Raw genomic sequence first — 13,675 nt, forward strand, 5'->3', positions numbered from 1 at the left:
GATCAACTGTGCTGGATAGCGTTAGTGTCAACCTGACACACCTGGAAGGAGGCACCCTCCATTGGGGGTGTTTCCTCTATTGGATTGGTCTGTGGGCATGAGTATGAGGCATTTTCTTGATTGTTGAGTGATGTGGGATGGTCCAGCCCACTGTGGGCTGTGCCACCCCAGGGAAGGTAGTTCTATGTTATATAAGAACACAGGTTGAGCACAGGCCAGGGGAGAAACCATTGAACAATGTTCCTCATAGCCTGCTTCAGTTGCTGCCTCCAGGTTCCTGCCCCAGCTTTCTCAAGGATGAGCTGTAGTTAGCATGTGTAAGTCCAATAAACCCTTTCCTCCCCAAGTTGGTTTTGATCAGTGTTTTATCACAGCTATAGAGAAACCAAGCTAGGACAGTATGTCATTAACTTCAAGCTGTCTCTTTCCTTAGTTGCCCTCTCTCCTATGTCCTTCTCTTTCCTGGGATTACGGAGCTGCCAGCGCCCAGACTGGCTCACTTCCAGCTGCTGAACCTCCCCCTAGGTGGAGCAAGGTGGATATGAAATTGGAACCAGGTCTGGTTTGGCTGCATCTAAAGGCGATGGAGACTAAGACAGCCCTAATCCACCCACTGTCAGACCCAAAGAACTGACACGAAAGAAAGAAGCTGAGCCTCTTGTTTTGTCTCCAGCAGTATTTATTGGAAACAATAATGCTTCCCAGGATGAGAGTTTATACATTAAGCAGTAAGGTTTGCCTTTCACTCCACATGATCCACTACCTCAGGGGGCGTATCCAAGGCAGCACATTAAACCTCTGAAAGAATCTGTACAGCTAGATAAATAGAACTCTGAGTACCTAACAGGACTTCCATGACTGAGAAAGAAAACAAACAAAACAAAATAACAACTCTGATAAGTTTACACAGCACTGCATAGACAAAATGAAGATGGGATAGAAGGGTGAGGCATTAAAGTAATGACAGAAGTGGAAAGGAGATTTTCATATGCAGCCACATACCTTAAACCACTAAGCACAAAAATCATCTTTATTTGGTCCTCATTGAGGGCAGAATATGCACAAACAATGTTCAAGGAACACACACAGGGCATAAAGTGGAAAGGTGCAACCATCACTATTCTGTGAAGTGGTGGGAAATGGTTACTAGTGTTTCTCTGCTTAACTCTGAGCCAAATGGACTCAGGGAATGTATTAATTCATAAACAGAACTGAAGGGAAGATAGTTGTTCCCCCTTCCCATACCTTTCAGAAATGATCTAAATATACACATGACTTCTGTACAGCAAGGAATTCATGTCGAAAACCAGACCTGTTCCCAATTCATCCTAACTGAGAATTTTCTCTTTTCAGACAATGTACCAACTGCTCACCTGCTCACTCAGAAATGAATAGGGCTCCTGGCCCTGCCCAGTGCTTTAATAGCAGGGAAGGAAGAAAACTGGCTATATCCCAGGAACAGGCATAAATAGAGGAACTAAGGTGCTTTGGACAATTGGTACTTTTCTACTGATGGCATCAAGAGACTAAGTTGCTTAGATCAGTAGATAATTGGCTGGTGAGGGTTGTTTTCTTCAAGAATTCTGTAACTCACATATTTGGGAAAGGAAAGTGTAAAAGAAAACTTTCTTCTGTGTAAATGGAAAACTTGAGACCTTGAGATGGTCCCTGGGTGACAGACAATATCTTCAGTTTGGGATGGTTGTTCTGTGTTGTGGCTCATGGTCATAGTCTAAGAAACCACAGCCTCCTGAGACTGTGTAAACAGCAGTTCTGGGACAACTGGCTAGTCTCAGATGGTGTTTGGAAGCACATGCCAGGCCCACTGGGCTTGGAAGATACCATCCATCACCATGCCTCCTCTGGGAATACACAAGCCAACCCAAGACACGTATGGGCTTGATGACTTGGTCCACTGCGGCCTGCATTCAAGGTGTGTTGTAAGCAGCATTACCAAAGCAGTGGTTAAACGTAACTATCTGGGTCAAAAGGAGGTGAGCCAGCCAGCACAGCATCCTAATGGGGCAGAGCAACCAGAATTTCTACATAATTGATGGGGAAAAAGCCAGACTGGCCATGCAGCATCCCCTCATACCAGTTCTCATCAATCTGATTGGTGAGTGTGATAATATCACCCTCTTTAAAGCCCAGTTCCCCTTCATTTTCAGGTTCAAAGTCATAAAGGGCTCGGCAGCAGGGCTGATCCATTTGGACACCTGAGAATAAGACAGAACATGAAAGGTCACAGAGCATCTAACTGACAGTGCCTACTGCCTGCTGCTTTCTTTTCCCCTTCTTTCCTCCCGGCTGAAACTGCCTCTTCCTCCAGTTTCCACTGTGAGGGCATCTTGCTTCCTACCAGTGTCCTGTTAGATTTTCAGGAGTTGTTGGACATTTCTGTTTTCTATTTCCAGCTTGAAAAGTGATCATATGCATTCTTGTGCTAAGCACAACAGAGTTCATTAAGTTTATCTTCCTGACAATGTCCAGAGATGGGAGACCAGTGACTTAGAGTTTACAATGAATGAGAGTTAACAACAGGCACAGCCAAAATCCATTCATGTTAGCACTTTTAAATGTCTGTACATTCAAAATAGTATAGTTAATTGCACAAAAAATACTGGGAAACCTCAGAATAATAGGTTAGTTCTCTCTCTTCAGAATACCAACTCTACACTCCAGAAAACTGCTGTGAGGGAACAAAACACTATAAAACACTAGCCTTGAGTTCTTTTTCTGTGTGATCTGGCTCTAAGCATTTTATGCTGTTTCTCTGTCTAAAACTGGAATCAACAGAATTTTCTTCATACTGTTAAGTCTATTAAATGAGATGATGTAAAGAAAAGTCATGTAACATATTCGATAAGTTGTTGCACATATAAACACAAATACTGTGTGAGAGCTACAGCACACAAGAATCATGAAATCTGCCTTGCACAAATTAATAAAGGATGAAACTCTATGTCTATATGTATCTATTTAGAAATGAGTAAATATAATAATACAGTATGCACATACATGAATACAGATAAGTGTATATGGGTCTGGACTAACTAGATGTCTTAAAGGAAAAGTGTAACTTAATTTGAGTCAGAGAAATCAAGTTAAAAATGAAATACGGCAAGTTTCTGGACAAGGAGAAGTATAGTCATAGATAATTTACATGACTGGTCATGACAGGCAGCTAACTTCAGAGTCACTGCTGTGTGGGCCCCACACTGGGTACTCAACTGTGGAGAGAACGCCACCTGCTGGCTCATCATAGCCTAGCAGCCTCTATAAAAAGGTTTTTACTGCAGTATATATTTAGCACAAGGGGTATAGAGAAAAAGGGATAAACTTGCATGTCTTTAAAATCCATATCCAGTGTCAGGTGGATTCCCACTTCTATAATCAAATTCATACTTGGAAATGTCTGAAAAGCAAGCTTTGGTCTAATTTTCATGTAGGTGTAGGATGTGATCATGGCAATGGAGAGAATGCATTAGTGGGCACATATATCAATATTCCGAAGAGAAGAAAGTTTTCATTATGCCTAGCTCCAGTCACACTTAATGAACTGTTTGGGGTGGGGAGCAGAAAAGGACACCTAGCAGTGTTGAGGTTTGAAAGCTATCCATCTGCAAATGTATTCAAACAGCTGCTCCTGGGGCGGCTGTGAGTGCTATGGGACGCATGTGGGCATGCACTGTCCAGGGATATTCGTCCCATGCTGAGTAGATTCACAGGACAGAAAGGCAGAAGGAAAGATGGTATCTCCAGTGCCTAACTGCTGAGTTGATGCGATTTGCAATCACAAAGAAGGGGTAAAGAGCAAACATGACAGTTTGGCGGTCCATGTGTGCTGACGGCTCAGCATGAGAGAAAAGGGGAGTGCTAAGTCCCACAGACAAGGAAAGGGAAGCAAGTCAGTCAATGAAGCAAGGATAAACGGTTCCATTAAGAATCTTTACCTGACAAACCATCCCCTGAGAGATGGATCACAGTTGTCGTGCGGGCACACTGGACTGCTGTCAGAATTTCTGAGCACTGTCTATGGGGCGCCCAACACCCAGGTGAAGGAATCTATGGCCTAAGCGCCTTACCTGCTGGTTTGGGTGTGCCCGTGTGGGAGAGACCGCCATTGGGCTGAGTACTGTCTCCAGTGGAAAACTCTAGGCTCATTCGTGGTTTTGGCTGATACTCCCTTCTTGGCTGAGATGAAGCCTGTCTTATTCTATATCAACAAGAAAAGGGGTGATGAGAGGATTATTTAGTTAATTGAAAATGTGAAAAAAGTAATAAAGTCCAGCAACTGCTTGGGGTCACTTACCAATATTCTACAGTGTACTGTTCTCCAAGCTTTGTTCTCTCAACTTAGGGTTTATGGAAATACAATCTTAATTGGTCAAGCACACCTGTATTATAATGCAGGGTCACAGCACATATCCATGAAGGTTGTGCCCCACATTTCTATTCACATAGAAAACAACTATAGCTTGTGGTGATGTTTATCTAGGGCACATGTCTGAGCACTGTCAGCTTTATTATCATTGAAAAAAAACCAAACAAGATGTGAAAAGAACATGGGCTTCCAAATAGGTTACGCTTTATTGTGCGCCCCAGCTGCGCCACTATGTGAGATTCTCGATCCTCATTTCACCTCCCTGAACCCCAGTTTACTCATCTGCTAGGTCTACAGGGCTGTTTTAAATTGATCATATGCATTTGGTACCCACACAGATTATATGCTCAGCAAATCACATTCACCATCATCTGAAGCATCCTGTATACTATCTGTGGCAGAAATAATCTACACATCCTTCTTCCATAAATCCAAGTCTAGTTTCAAAAGAAAGTAAAACAAAGCACAAGACAAAAATCAAAGCAAGCAATCCACAAGGTGCCCGCAAAGGATCATCCAGGATTTGGGCAGAAATTGATCTCCAAACACATTTCGTTATTTTCATTTCTTTGCACATCACTTCGTATCAATAGAGCACAGCTGAGAAACTTGGGCGAACTGTAACTTACCTTTCCTCCAGTCTGACAGTGACTTGCTGCAGGATCTGCACTGCCTGTTTGTGGTACTCCAGCTGGGCTTGTACAAGTGCAGAGAGCTGGCTCACCTGCTCAATCTGTAGATGGATGGGGAAATCACACCTCGGTTAGCAGGTCATTGCTCTGAAGCGGCTACTACTGTTGCATGCACACAGCAGTACTTTCCCCAACACACAGCCCAAGTGTTGATGAGGCTGATGACTGTGTAGCAAGTCACGCTAACACACACAGTTCTATAGGTTTCTGGTTGATTAAGGATAAGAGAGCATCCTTATGCTTGGAACCCTGTATGTTGTATGATGAGAAGAAGCAACATTAGTAATTATCATTGAGAGGATCACATTGTTTTCTTTAAAGATGTTCATACATAATTATAAACCTAATTGCTAGGTTTCCTTCACCAATACCCTTAGGAAAAAGATTTGCTGGCCAAAGGACGCTTTGTTCCCTGACTGCAGGAGCCAATACACAACCCAAACATCGCTTTTCATGCTAATAACTGCTTTTAGTGAAAAATGGGAAAATTGATGCCTCACTTCAGGCACCATGGGATGCAGAATAGTATGGTAGAACATTTCTTGACCTCTTAGCTTGACCTGTAATCTAATGGGGTCAGATACAATCCAGTGGCATTTAAAGTTCATTCCAGCTCTAACAGTCTAAGCATCCTTAGTTTTGGAGTCTTGTGCTGTGTTGATGTAGCTGAGTAGAGGCCTCCAAGTCACCAAAGATAATGAATGTTGGCCCATGAGTCTGAGGGTGAGGGTAGGACCTAGGGTTTAAGAAAGCATGCTAATTCAGGTTTCCCACAGTATTGCACTTGAGTAGTTAAAGCTGTCTGTAGATAAACCTGTACTGTCTCTGGGTGGTGGGAAGGACCACACATGTTTAACATGCCTCCCCTGCCAATCAATGTAAGTAATGTGATGACTAATTTTAGGTGACAACATGACTGCTTTAAAGGACACTCAAACAGCTACCAAAGCATTATCCCTGCACATGTCTGTGGAGGTGCTTTCAGACAAGACGCACATTTGAATCAGAGAACTTAATGAGGAGGTTCTGCTCTTATCTAATAAGGTAGGTTCAATTCAACCCATTGAGAGCCCTCTCCTGGGGACTGGACACACAGGGGTCAAAGCTTCTGGTTCTCTAGACTTGGACTCTAGAACTCAGACCAGTAGCTCCCCACCTCTGCTCAGTTCTCTGGCCTATGGTCTCAGAATGAGTTAACCCATCAACTCCACTGCTTCTTAGGCCTTTGGACTTGGCCTGAGCCATGTTACCAGTGTCCCTGGTTCTCCAACATTTTAAACTCAAAGTTTTCCTCTATTGATTTTTAAAATTATACCGAAATTTTTGTAATTTCCATACAACAATATTTGATATTATTTAGATTCCTTCCCCTACCTGAACCTCTGTCTGCTGCCCCCCACCCAGTTCAATATACTTCACTATATATACAATACAACCTATAGAGTCTGATTTGTATCCTCACATATCCTTCAGCATGGATCCATTCACTGTAGCCTGGACAAGGACCAAGAGTCCCATCCCTGTAAGAGACAGTCTCTCTTCAAGCCCCCAGCAGCCATCAGTTGCCAAAAGTTCCTTAGGTTGGGATGTTTCTTTTTAAACCCACTTCCCCATGTCTATGATGGGATTTTGTCTGGTTTAAGATTGCATGGATTTGTGCATGCTGTCACCGCTGCTGTGAGATCATGTGAATAACTGACCAGCTGTCTGGAAAACTATTTCCCTGTGGTCATCCAACACCCCTGGCTCTTACAATCTTTCTGTCCCCTCTTCTGCAATGATCCCTGAGCCTACTAAGGTAGAACCATGAAACAGATGTACTAATAAGAGGGGAGAATACACAGCCTCTCGTTCTAGTCACATTGGCCAGCTGTGGGTTTCTGTGTTAATCATTATCTGCTGCATAAGGAAACCTCTTTGGATAAGAATTGAGAGATGCATTAATTTATGTGTAGAGGTTACACTAAAGATGTGGCATTTAGGGCTGAAGATGTATATTTAGACTACAGTAAGAAATTATATTGATCTAGGGATATGGCAAAAGTAGGTTTTTCTCAAGGATCTATGATGTCTCTAGTCATGTGTATTTGGCTATGTTTACAGTACCACACAAAAGTTCACTCCCATTGAGCAGGACTTAATTCCAAGTAGACAGCTGCTGACTGTCCCCAAGAGAAAAGTGCCACTACTGCACCAACAGAGATAGTTTGCTGGGCCACTCACTGTTGTTTCTTAGACTTTACAGTTTGTATTACTTCACTTAGCAAAACAGTTTCTAGTTCCATCCATTTACCTGCAAATTTCATAATTTCATCTTTTCTTACTGCTGAGTAGAACTCTAATGTTTACCACATTTTCATTATCCATTCATCAACTGAGAGATACTAGGTTGTTTGCATTTCTTAGCTATTGTGAAAAGAGCAACAACAAATATGGCCGTGAAAGCATCTGTGTAGGAGGATGAGTTCATCTGGGTGTATGCCAAGGAGTGGTGTAACAAGATCACATGGTAGATTTATTTTCAGCTGTTTGAGTTTTCCATACTGATTTCCACGGTTTGCAATCCCACCAACAGTAGGTGAGGGTTCTCCTTTCCTTGATCCATGCCAGCATGTGGTGTCATTTGTACTCTTGGTCTTGGCCATTCTGACTGGGGTTAGATGAAGAAATCTTAAAGGAATTTTGATTTACATTTCTTTAATTACTAAGGATGCCGAACACTTTCAAAGGTGTTTCTTAGCCATTTTATTGCTTCTTTGCATAGCTCTCTGCTCAGATCCACAGCCCACTGTTTAATTAGGTCATTTGATTTCTTGCTTTATCAATTGTTGACGTTAATTCCTGAATGACTGAGGTTTAGTTTAAAAAGTTCAGAATCTGATTTAAAAAGTCCGATCACGCACCTATGTCTTGTAGGGCACTGCCTATGTATTCTCCTAACAGTTTCAGCATTTCTGGCTTCACATTAAGAGGTCTTCAATCCATTCGTGTAACCAGATGTCCCTCAATGTGAGTTCATCCACTGGAGCTTGTTCAGCCTGTCTAATGTCACTCCCTTAAAAAAGATCAACTTTCATTCACCAAGCATTGATCAGCTGCCAATAGTTCTGCAGCTAAGGCTGGGGCCTCCTGCTCACTTCCTTAGTTCTACGCTGGTTTTTGTCAGATTGAGTTTGCACGGGTCCTGTGCATGCTGTCACCATGTTGTAAGTTCATATGAACAAGTTCCCAGAAGCCTGGGGGACTATTTCCTTATGGTCATGCACAACCTCTGGCTCTTAGAATCTTTCTGCTCCCTCTTCTGTGCTTAGAGCTATAAACTTCCCTCTTAGATTTGCCTTTAACGTGTCCCAGAGGTTTTGTTATCATTTCATTTCAGTTCCAGGAATACTTTTCTTTCTTTCTTGATTTCGTTTTTGACCCATTCATCATTCAGGAGTATGCTACTTATAATCTCCATGAGATCATATAGTTACTAGAGTTTCTTTTGCTGTTGATTTTAAGCTTTATTGCATTGTAATCTGACAAAATGCATGGAATTATTTCAATTCTTTCGTATTTGTTGAGGTTTGTTTTGTTCTCCAATATGTGGTCTATTTTAGAGAAACTTCCATGTGTATTCTTTGGTGCTTGGCTGGAATATTCTGCAGATGCTGTTAGGTCCATTTGATGTATGATATTTAATTCAGATGTTTCTCTGTTTAATTTTTGTTTAGTAGATCTGTTTATTGGAGAGACTTGAGTATTGAAGTCACCTAGTATTACTGAGTTGGGGTTAATCTGTGTCCTGAAGTCCTGTAGTAGTGTTTTATGAAACTGGGTGCACCAGAGTTTGGTGCTTATATATTCATGATTGTAATGCCTTCTTGGTCAGAATGAAGTAACCTTTTCTCTTCTGATTAACTTAAATATGAAGTCTTAAATATGAAGTCTATTTTGTCAGATATTAGAACCATCTGCTTGTTTCTTGATGTCATTTGCTTTGAATATTTTATTCCATACTTTTACCCTAAGGTGGTACCAATCCTTGAAGATGAGTTTCTTATAAGAAAAAAAGAGATGGATTTTATTTTTTAATCTATCCAACTAGCCTATGTCATTTTGACTGGAGAATTGAGGTCATTGATATTTAAAGTTATTATTGAGAGATGTGTATTGGATATTGTCATTTTAATTTGTGTTTTTGGTCATATTTTGTGTCTGTAATTTTGTTTTCTTTCTGTAACCTCTTGGGTATGGTCCTTCCTTTCTTCAGTCCTCTGTATTGCTCTGAGTAGTCTCTGTAGGGCTGGCTTGGTGGACACGAATTCTTTCGGCCTATTTGTATCATGGGAGATTTTTCTTTTGCCTTTGACTATGATAGACAATTTTTCTGGGTAAAGTATTCTAGGTTGGCAGAATTTGGAATATTCCGTCCAGGCTCTCTGGAATTTTATAGTTTGCACTGAAAAGTCAGCTGTAACTCTGATGGCTTTTCCTTTATGTGTCACCTGCTTTTCGTTCACAGCTTCTAGTATGTTGTTGTTGTTGTCTCTACACTGGGTGCTTTTACCATGATGCAGCACGGGGAGTTTCTGCTCTAGTCCTGTTTATTTGGTCTTCTGTGTGCTTTGTATCTGTATGGGTATGTCTTTCCTGAGTTTGGGGAAATTTTCTCATATAAATAATCCTGTTGAAGAACTGGTCATTGCTGTTGAACAGTTTTTTTTTCCTTCCTCTATGCCTGTGATGAATAAATTTGGTCTTTTCATGGTGTCCCACATTTCCTGCAAATTTTGTTCCTGTGTTATTTAAAATTTCTCATATTGTTTGCTTGAGCAGTTCAATTCTTCAACTTTATCGAGTCTTGATATTGTTTTTCATTTCATTCATTCTGTTGGTGAGGCTTTTTCTTGTCTTTTCCTGTTGGCTTACTGAGGTGTTCAGTTCCCTCTTCATTTCAGCTTCAGTTTTCCCCAATATTTCTCTCTTTCATGAATTCACTTTTCTTTTGGGGGGGATTATCACTAAAATTATTTAATGTCTACAATATTTTCCTGAGAACCTTGGAAATTCTGCCAGTTTCAGTTCTATCATACGCATAGGTCTGAAGCATTTGTTCTTGCCAAAATGAGTTTAGTTTATGTTGGGTTTTTTAATGTTATCTCTTGATCCTTAATGTTTAAGTTCCTGTGGGTGATAATTGACCACATATAATCTTCTTTTTTACTGAATTACTTCAGAGACTATTATCAAGTACCACAACTGGTCACATGCAGACATTGTCTATGAATTGCCCAGGCCTAAACCTCTACACTTAAGGCTCATGAAACATAGAACAGGGATAATGAAGGACACTAAGGGACCTCTCAGTTCTCAATAATGAAGCTTCCTCATGCTGCAGAGAGCAGGAATACAAAGGTCACAAATAGCCCAATGTGTAGAGATCAAGAGTCTGCTGAATGCTGGTCCTTAGACAGGATCCCTTTATTAAACTTCTCCCACCCAAGGCTCAGGGACCATCTTGAAAGGGTGCGGGCAGTAGGAAGATTATAAGAGCCAGGGAGCAGGTGCATGACCATATGGAAACAGAGTCCTACAAGGTCCTGGGAACCTGTTCATACGATTCTATGGCAATGGTGTCAACATACACAAGTCCCATGCAAACTCAGGCAGACAATAACCCAGCATAGAACTAAGAAAATGAATAGCAGACCTCAATCTTAGCTGAAGGAATGCTGGCAATTGATTGCTGCTAGATGAAGAAGAGCTGATCTTCCTAAAACAAGGGACTCTAGATAGGCTGACTAGCTTAGTAGATGGACTTCCACTGGGGAATGGCTGGGGACACTGACAACTCAGTGAGCTTTACAGGGATGACCAAGTATATGGGCTCCAGTCAGGGGTGGGGGGTGGGGGGACTATGGGAGGGTGCCAGTGGGATGGGTGTATAAAGATGATTAAGATGACCTGAATTCACTTTTCAAATACTGAGCTGTCTTTGTCATTTCATTCTTCTGTCCATTTGTACTTTCTTCTGCTTTTGTCAGGGCTTTATCTCCATCCTCTTCGAGTTCTTGAGTTTTTATGTGTTCTTTAAATTCACTGAATTCTTTGATCATGTTTATAATTGTTCTTTTAAATTCGGTCTCCCGGGGTTCCTGTAGGTAGTTCTCATAGAACACTTCAACAGGACTGTGGGGTTTGGTGGGGACATATTGTTTTGGTTTTCATATTTGTGTGTTTTAGTTGTGGTTGGGCACATGGGTTTCTTTTGTTCATTGTGTATCTGCTGTGAAAGTCAGGCCTGCCTTTGCTGAGTTGAAGTTTGATTCTGTTGATACTGCTGCTGTAGCTTGGTTGTTTTCCTGTCGGGTATGAAGAGTCAGTTTGTCTATGCTTCAGGTTCTCTTCTTGACTTTCTACTATGGGGGGTGTCTGACTCTTCCAGCTATTCTGGTACTTGCTGGCAGCTTCAGCAGGAAGGGGCCAAGGCCCAAGGAGACCAGGTGGAAACAGACGGGCTAGTTCTTACTAGAGAGCAGAGGAGGAATGAGTTATGGTGCAGTGGGATGGGGGTGGTCTCAAAGCAGGGCATTGGGTGCAGTGGTGGGATCTACGTAACTCACCGCACCTAGTCATTCTTCTGTAGCCTCAGCAGGAAGGGGCCAAGGCCCAAGGAGAGGGTCTCCAACATTTATAGGATGTGTATGTAACACTTCTGAGTCTCAGTAGTCTTTCTAATAAACAGTTTCTCTGATAATCCCTTCTCCCATCTCTATCTCCAGCCAGCTATGTCTATCTCTGTCTATACACTCTCATGGCTTTGCTTCTCTGCAAATTCCTGACTAATGGAAGCAAGGACTACATAAAACCTATAAAAATCCAAGCAGAGTGTCAACAACTGATGGGTTAGTAGGCATATGAATAAGGATGGGGAAACTGGCTTTTCAGGTCTCTCTACATAAGTAGAGTAAGGAAGAGCTCAACAAAACTTAATGTTCAAAGCCATGAGTGACAATTTAGTATTCTGGAGATGTGAACACAGCTTTAAGCCACCCAAACTCTGCCCTGAATATAATGGCTACATATAGACACTATAATCATCTATTTCACTACAATTTTTTTGTTTTTAATGAAAATGTCAACCTTACTTTCACAAACAATCCTCATTATTTCATATACTGAAGTTCTGAATATTTTTGTTAGTCTTACATAATTGCAAGTCAATATGCTATATATTTAATTAAGAGTGGCTTTTTTTACTATATATTTTTATTGAATTTTTGTGTATTTCATGCAGTACATCCTCAGCATATTTGGACCCCCTTCCCTGTCTGCACCCACCTCATTTCACACAATCCCCCAACAGATTTCATGCATTCTGTCATATATATTAAGGGCCATCATGTTTGTGTCCCCAGATGTCCCTTGGTGTGAATTCATTCACTGGAATCTGGTCAGCCTATCTAGCATCAGTCCCTTAAAAGAAGTCCAACTCTCCCTCAACTATCAGTGACCAGCTGCCAAAAGTTCCTTAGCTAAGGTTGGGGCTTCCTGCCCATTTTACCACTTCTATGCTGAGTTTTTGTCTGGTTTGAATTTACAGCAACGGTGACAGCATGCATAAGACCCATGTAAACGCAAACCAGAGTAGTTAAGTGTTGGATTTATACACGGACTACCACATTCTTTATCTCTGTACTACTAGTATACTTTAAGATTCATTAATAAACAAAATTGTAGTTAAATCAAGCTATAGGAATTCAGGAAATAAACTTACCATTTCTAAGTCTACTTTATGACAAATTATTCAAAAGAAGTAGCCAACTATGTATTATCACATAGTATAATCAGACAGTAGCATTTAAAATGCTTTATATTTTAACATCACTCTTGTGCCTTAACAATAAAATTAAACAATACACAAGAGAGTAGCTTACATCCATCTCTAAGAGATTGAACATGCTTGACTCAGCAATTTCTTTAGATTCATCAAATTTCTCCAGAGCCTGACGAAGTTCTTCATCAGGAATCTTGCCTTGTCGTTTCTTCTTATAATCAAAGTCCAGGCGTCGGCCTTCCAGCTTCTTCAGATGATGCTGGAAAAAAAAAATCAAGGGCAGGGATATGGTAGGAGACGACTTATGGAAGCTCTGCTTGCAGCTCATTTCTCTCTCATTCCTATTAGCCTCCAAAATAAGACAGGCTCTGTTTGAAACAGCATGTCACCAGAAAAATGAAGACGCATGCATCAGTGAGGCAGATGCTTCCAAAGGCTAACTATGGAAGGGCATCTTTAAAAATATTTCAAAATGGGGGTTGGAAGGATGCCTCAGTGGTTAAGGGCACTGACTGCTCTTGCAGAGGCCCCAGGTTAGGTTCCCAGCACCTACTTGGTGGCTAACAACCATCTTTGATTCCAGTTCCAGGGGATCTGACACTCTCTTCTGGCCTCTACAGGCAGCTGCATGACATGGATGCATGGACACAACACTTGTAGGCAAAGCACTGATACACATAATACTAAAATCAGTAAATAAAAAATAATTTAAAATTTCAGAATGAGAAAGAAATTGTGGGGAATAAGACTGTTACTTTCTGACTTTATCGGCCAAAG

General features: G+C 41.3%; 1 protein-coding gene across 2 annotated transcripts in view; it reads right to left on the reverse strand.

The window, feature by feature from the left end:
• Positions 1 to 661: 661 nt before the first annotated feature.
• Sh3gl2 (SH3 domain containing GRB2 like 2, endophilin A1) overlaps positions 662 to 13,675 on the reverse strand; it is a 191,273-nt gene continuing 178,259 nt past the window's right edge. For both annotated transcript variants that reach the window (XM_008838740.2, XM_008838741.1), the window contains exons 6-9: positions 12,999 to 13,157; positions 5,014 to 5,117; positions 4,086 to 4,216; positions 662 to 2,216 (exon numbers count right to left, since the gene is read on the reverse strand). In XM_008838740.2, coding sequence (XP_008836962.1) covers positions 2,017 to 2,216; positions 4,086 to 4,216; positions 5,014 to 5,117; positions 12,999 to 13,157 — 594 coding nt within the window. In that variant the 3' untranslated portion in view covers positions 662 to 2,016. The remainder of the gene's footprint in view (positions 2,217 to 4,085; positions 4,217 to 5,013; positions 5,118 to 12,998; positions 13,158 to 13,675) is intronic.

Source organism: Nannospalax galili, unplaced genomic scaffold, assembly GCF_000622305.1.
Source record: "Nannospalax galili isolate Female #2095 unplaced genomic scaffold, S.galili_v1.0 scaffold219, whole genome shotgun sequence".
NCBI classification, from domain to species: domain Eukaryota; kingdom Metazoa; phylum Chordata; class Mammalia; order Rodentia; family Spalacidae; genus Nannospalax; species Nannospalax galili.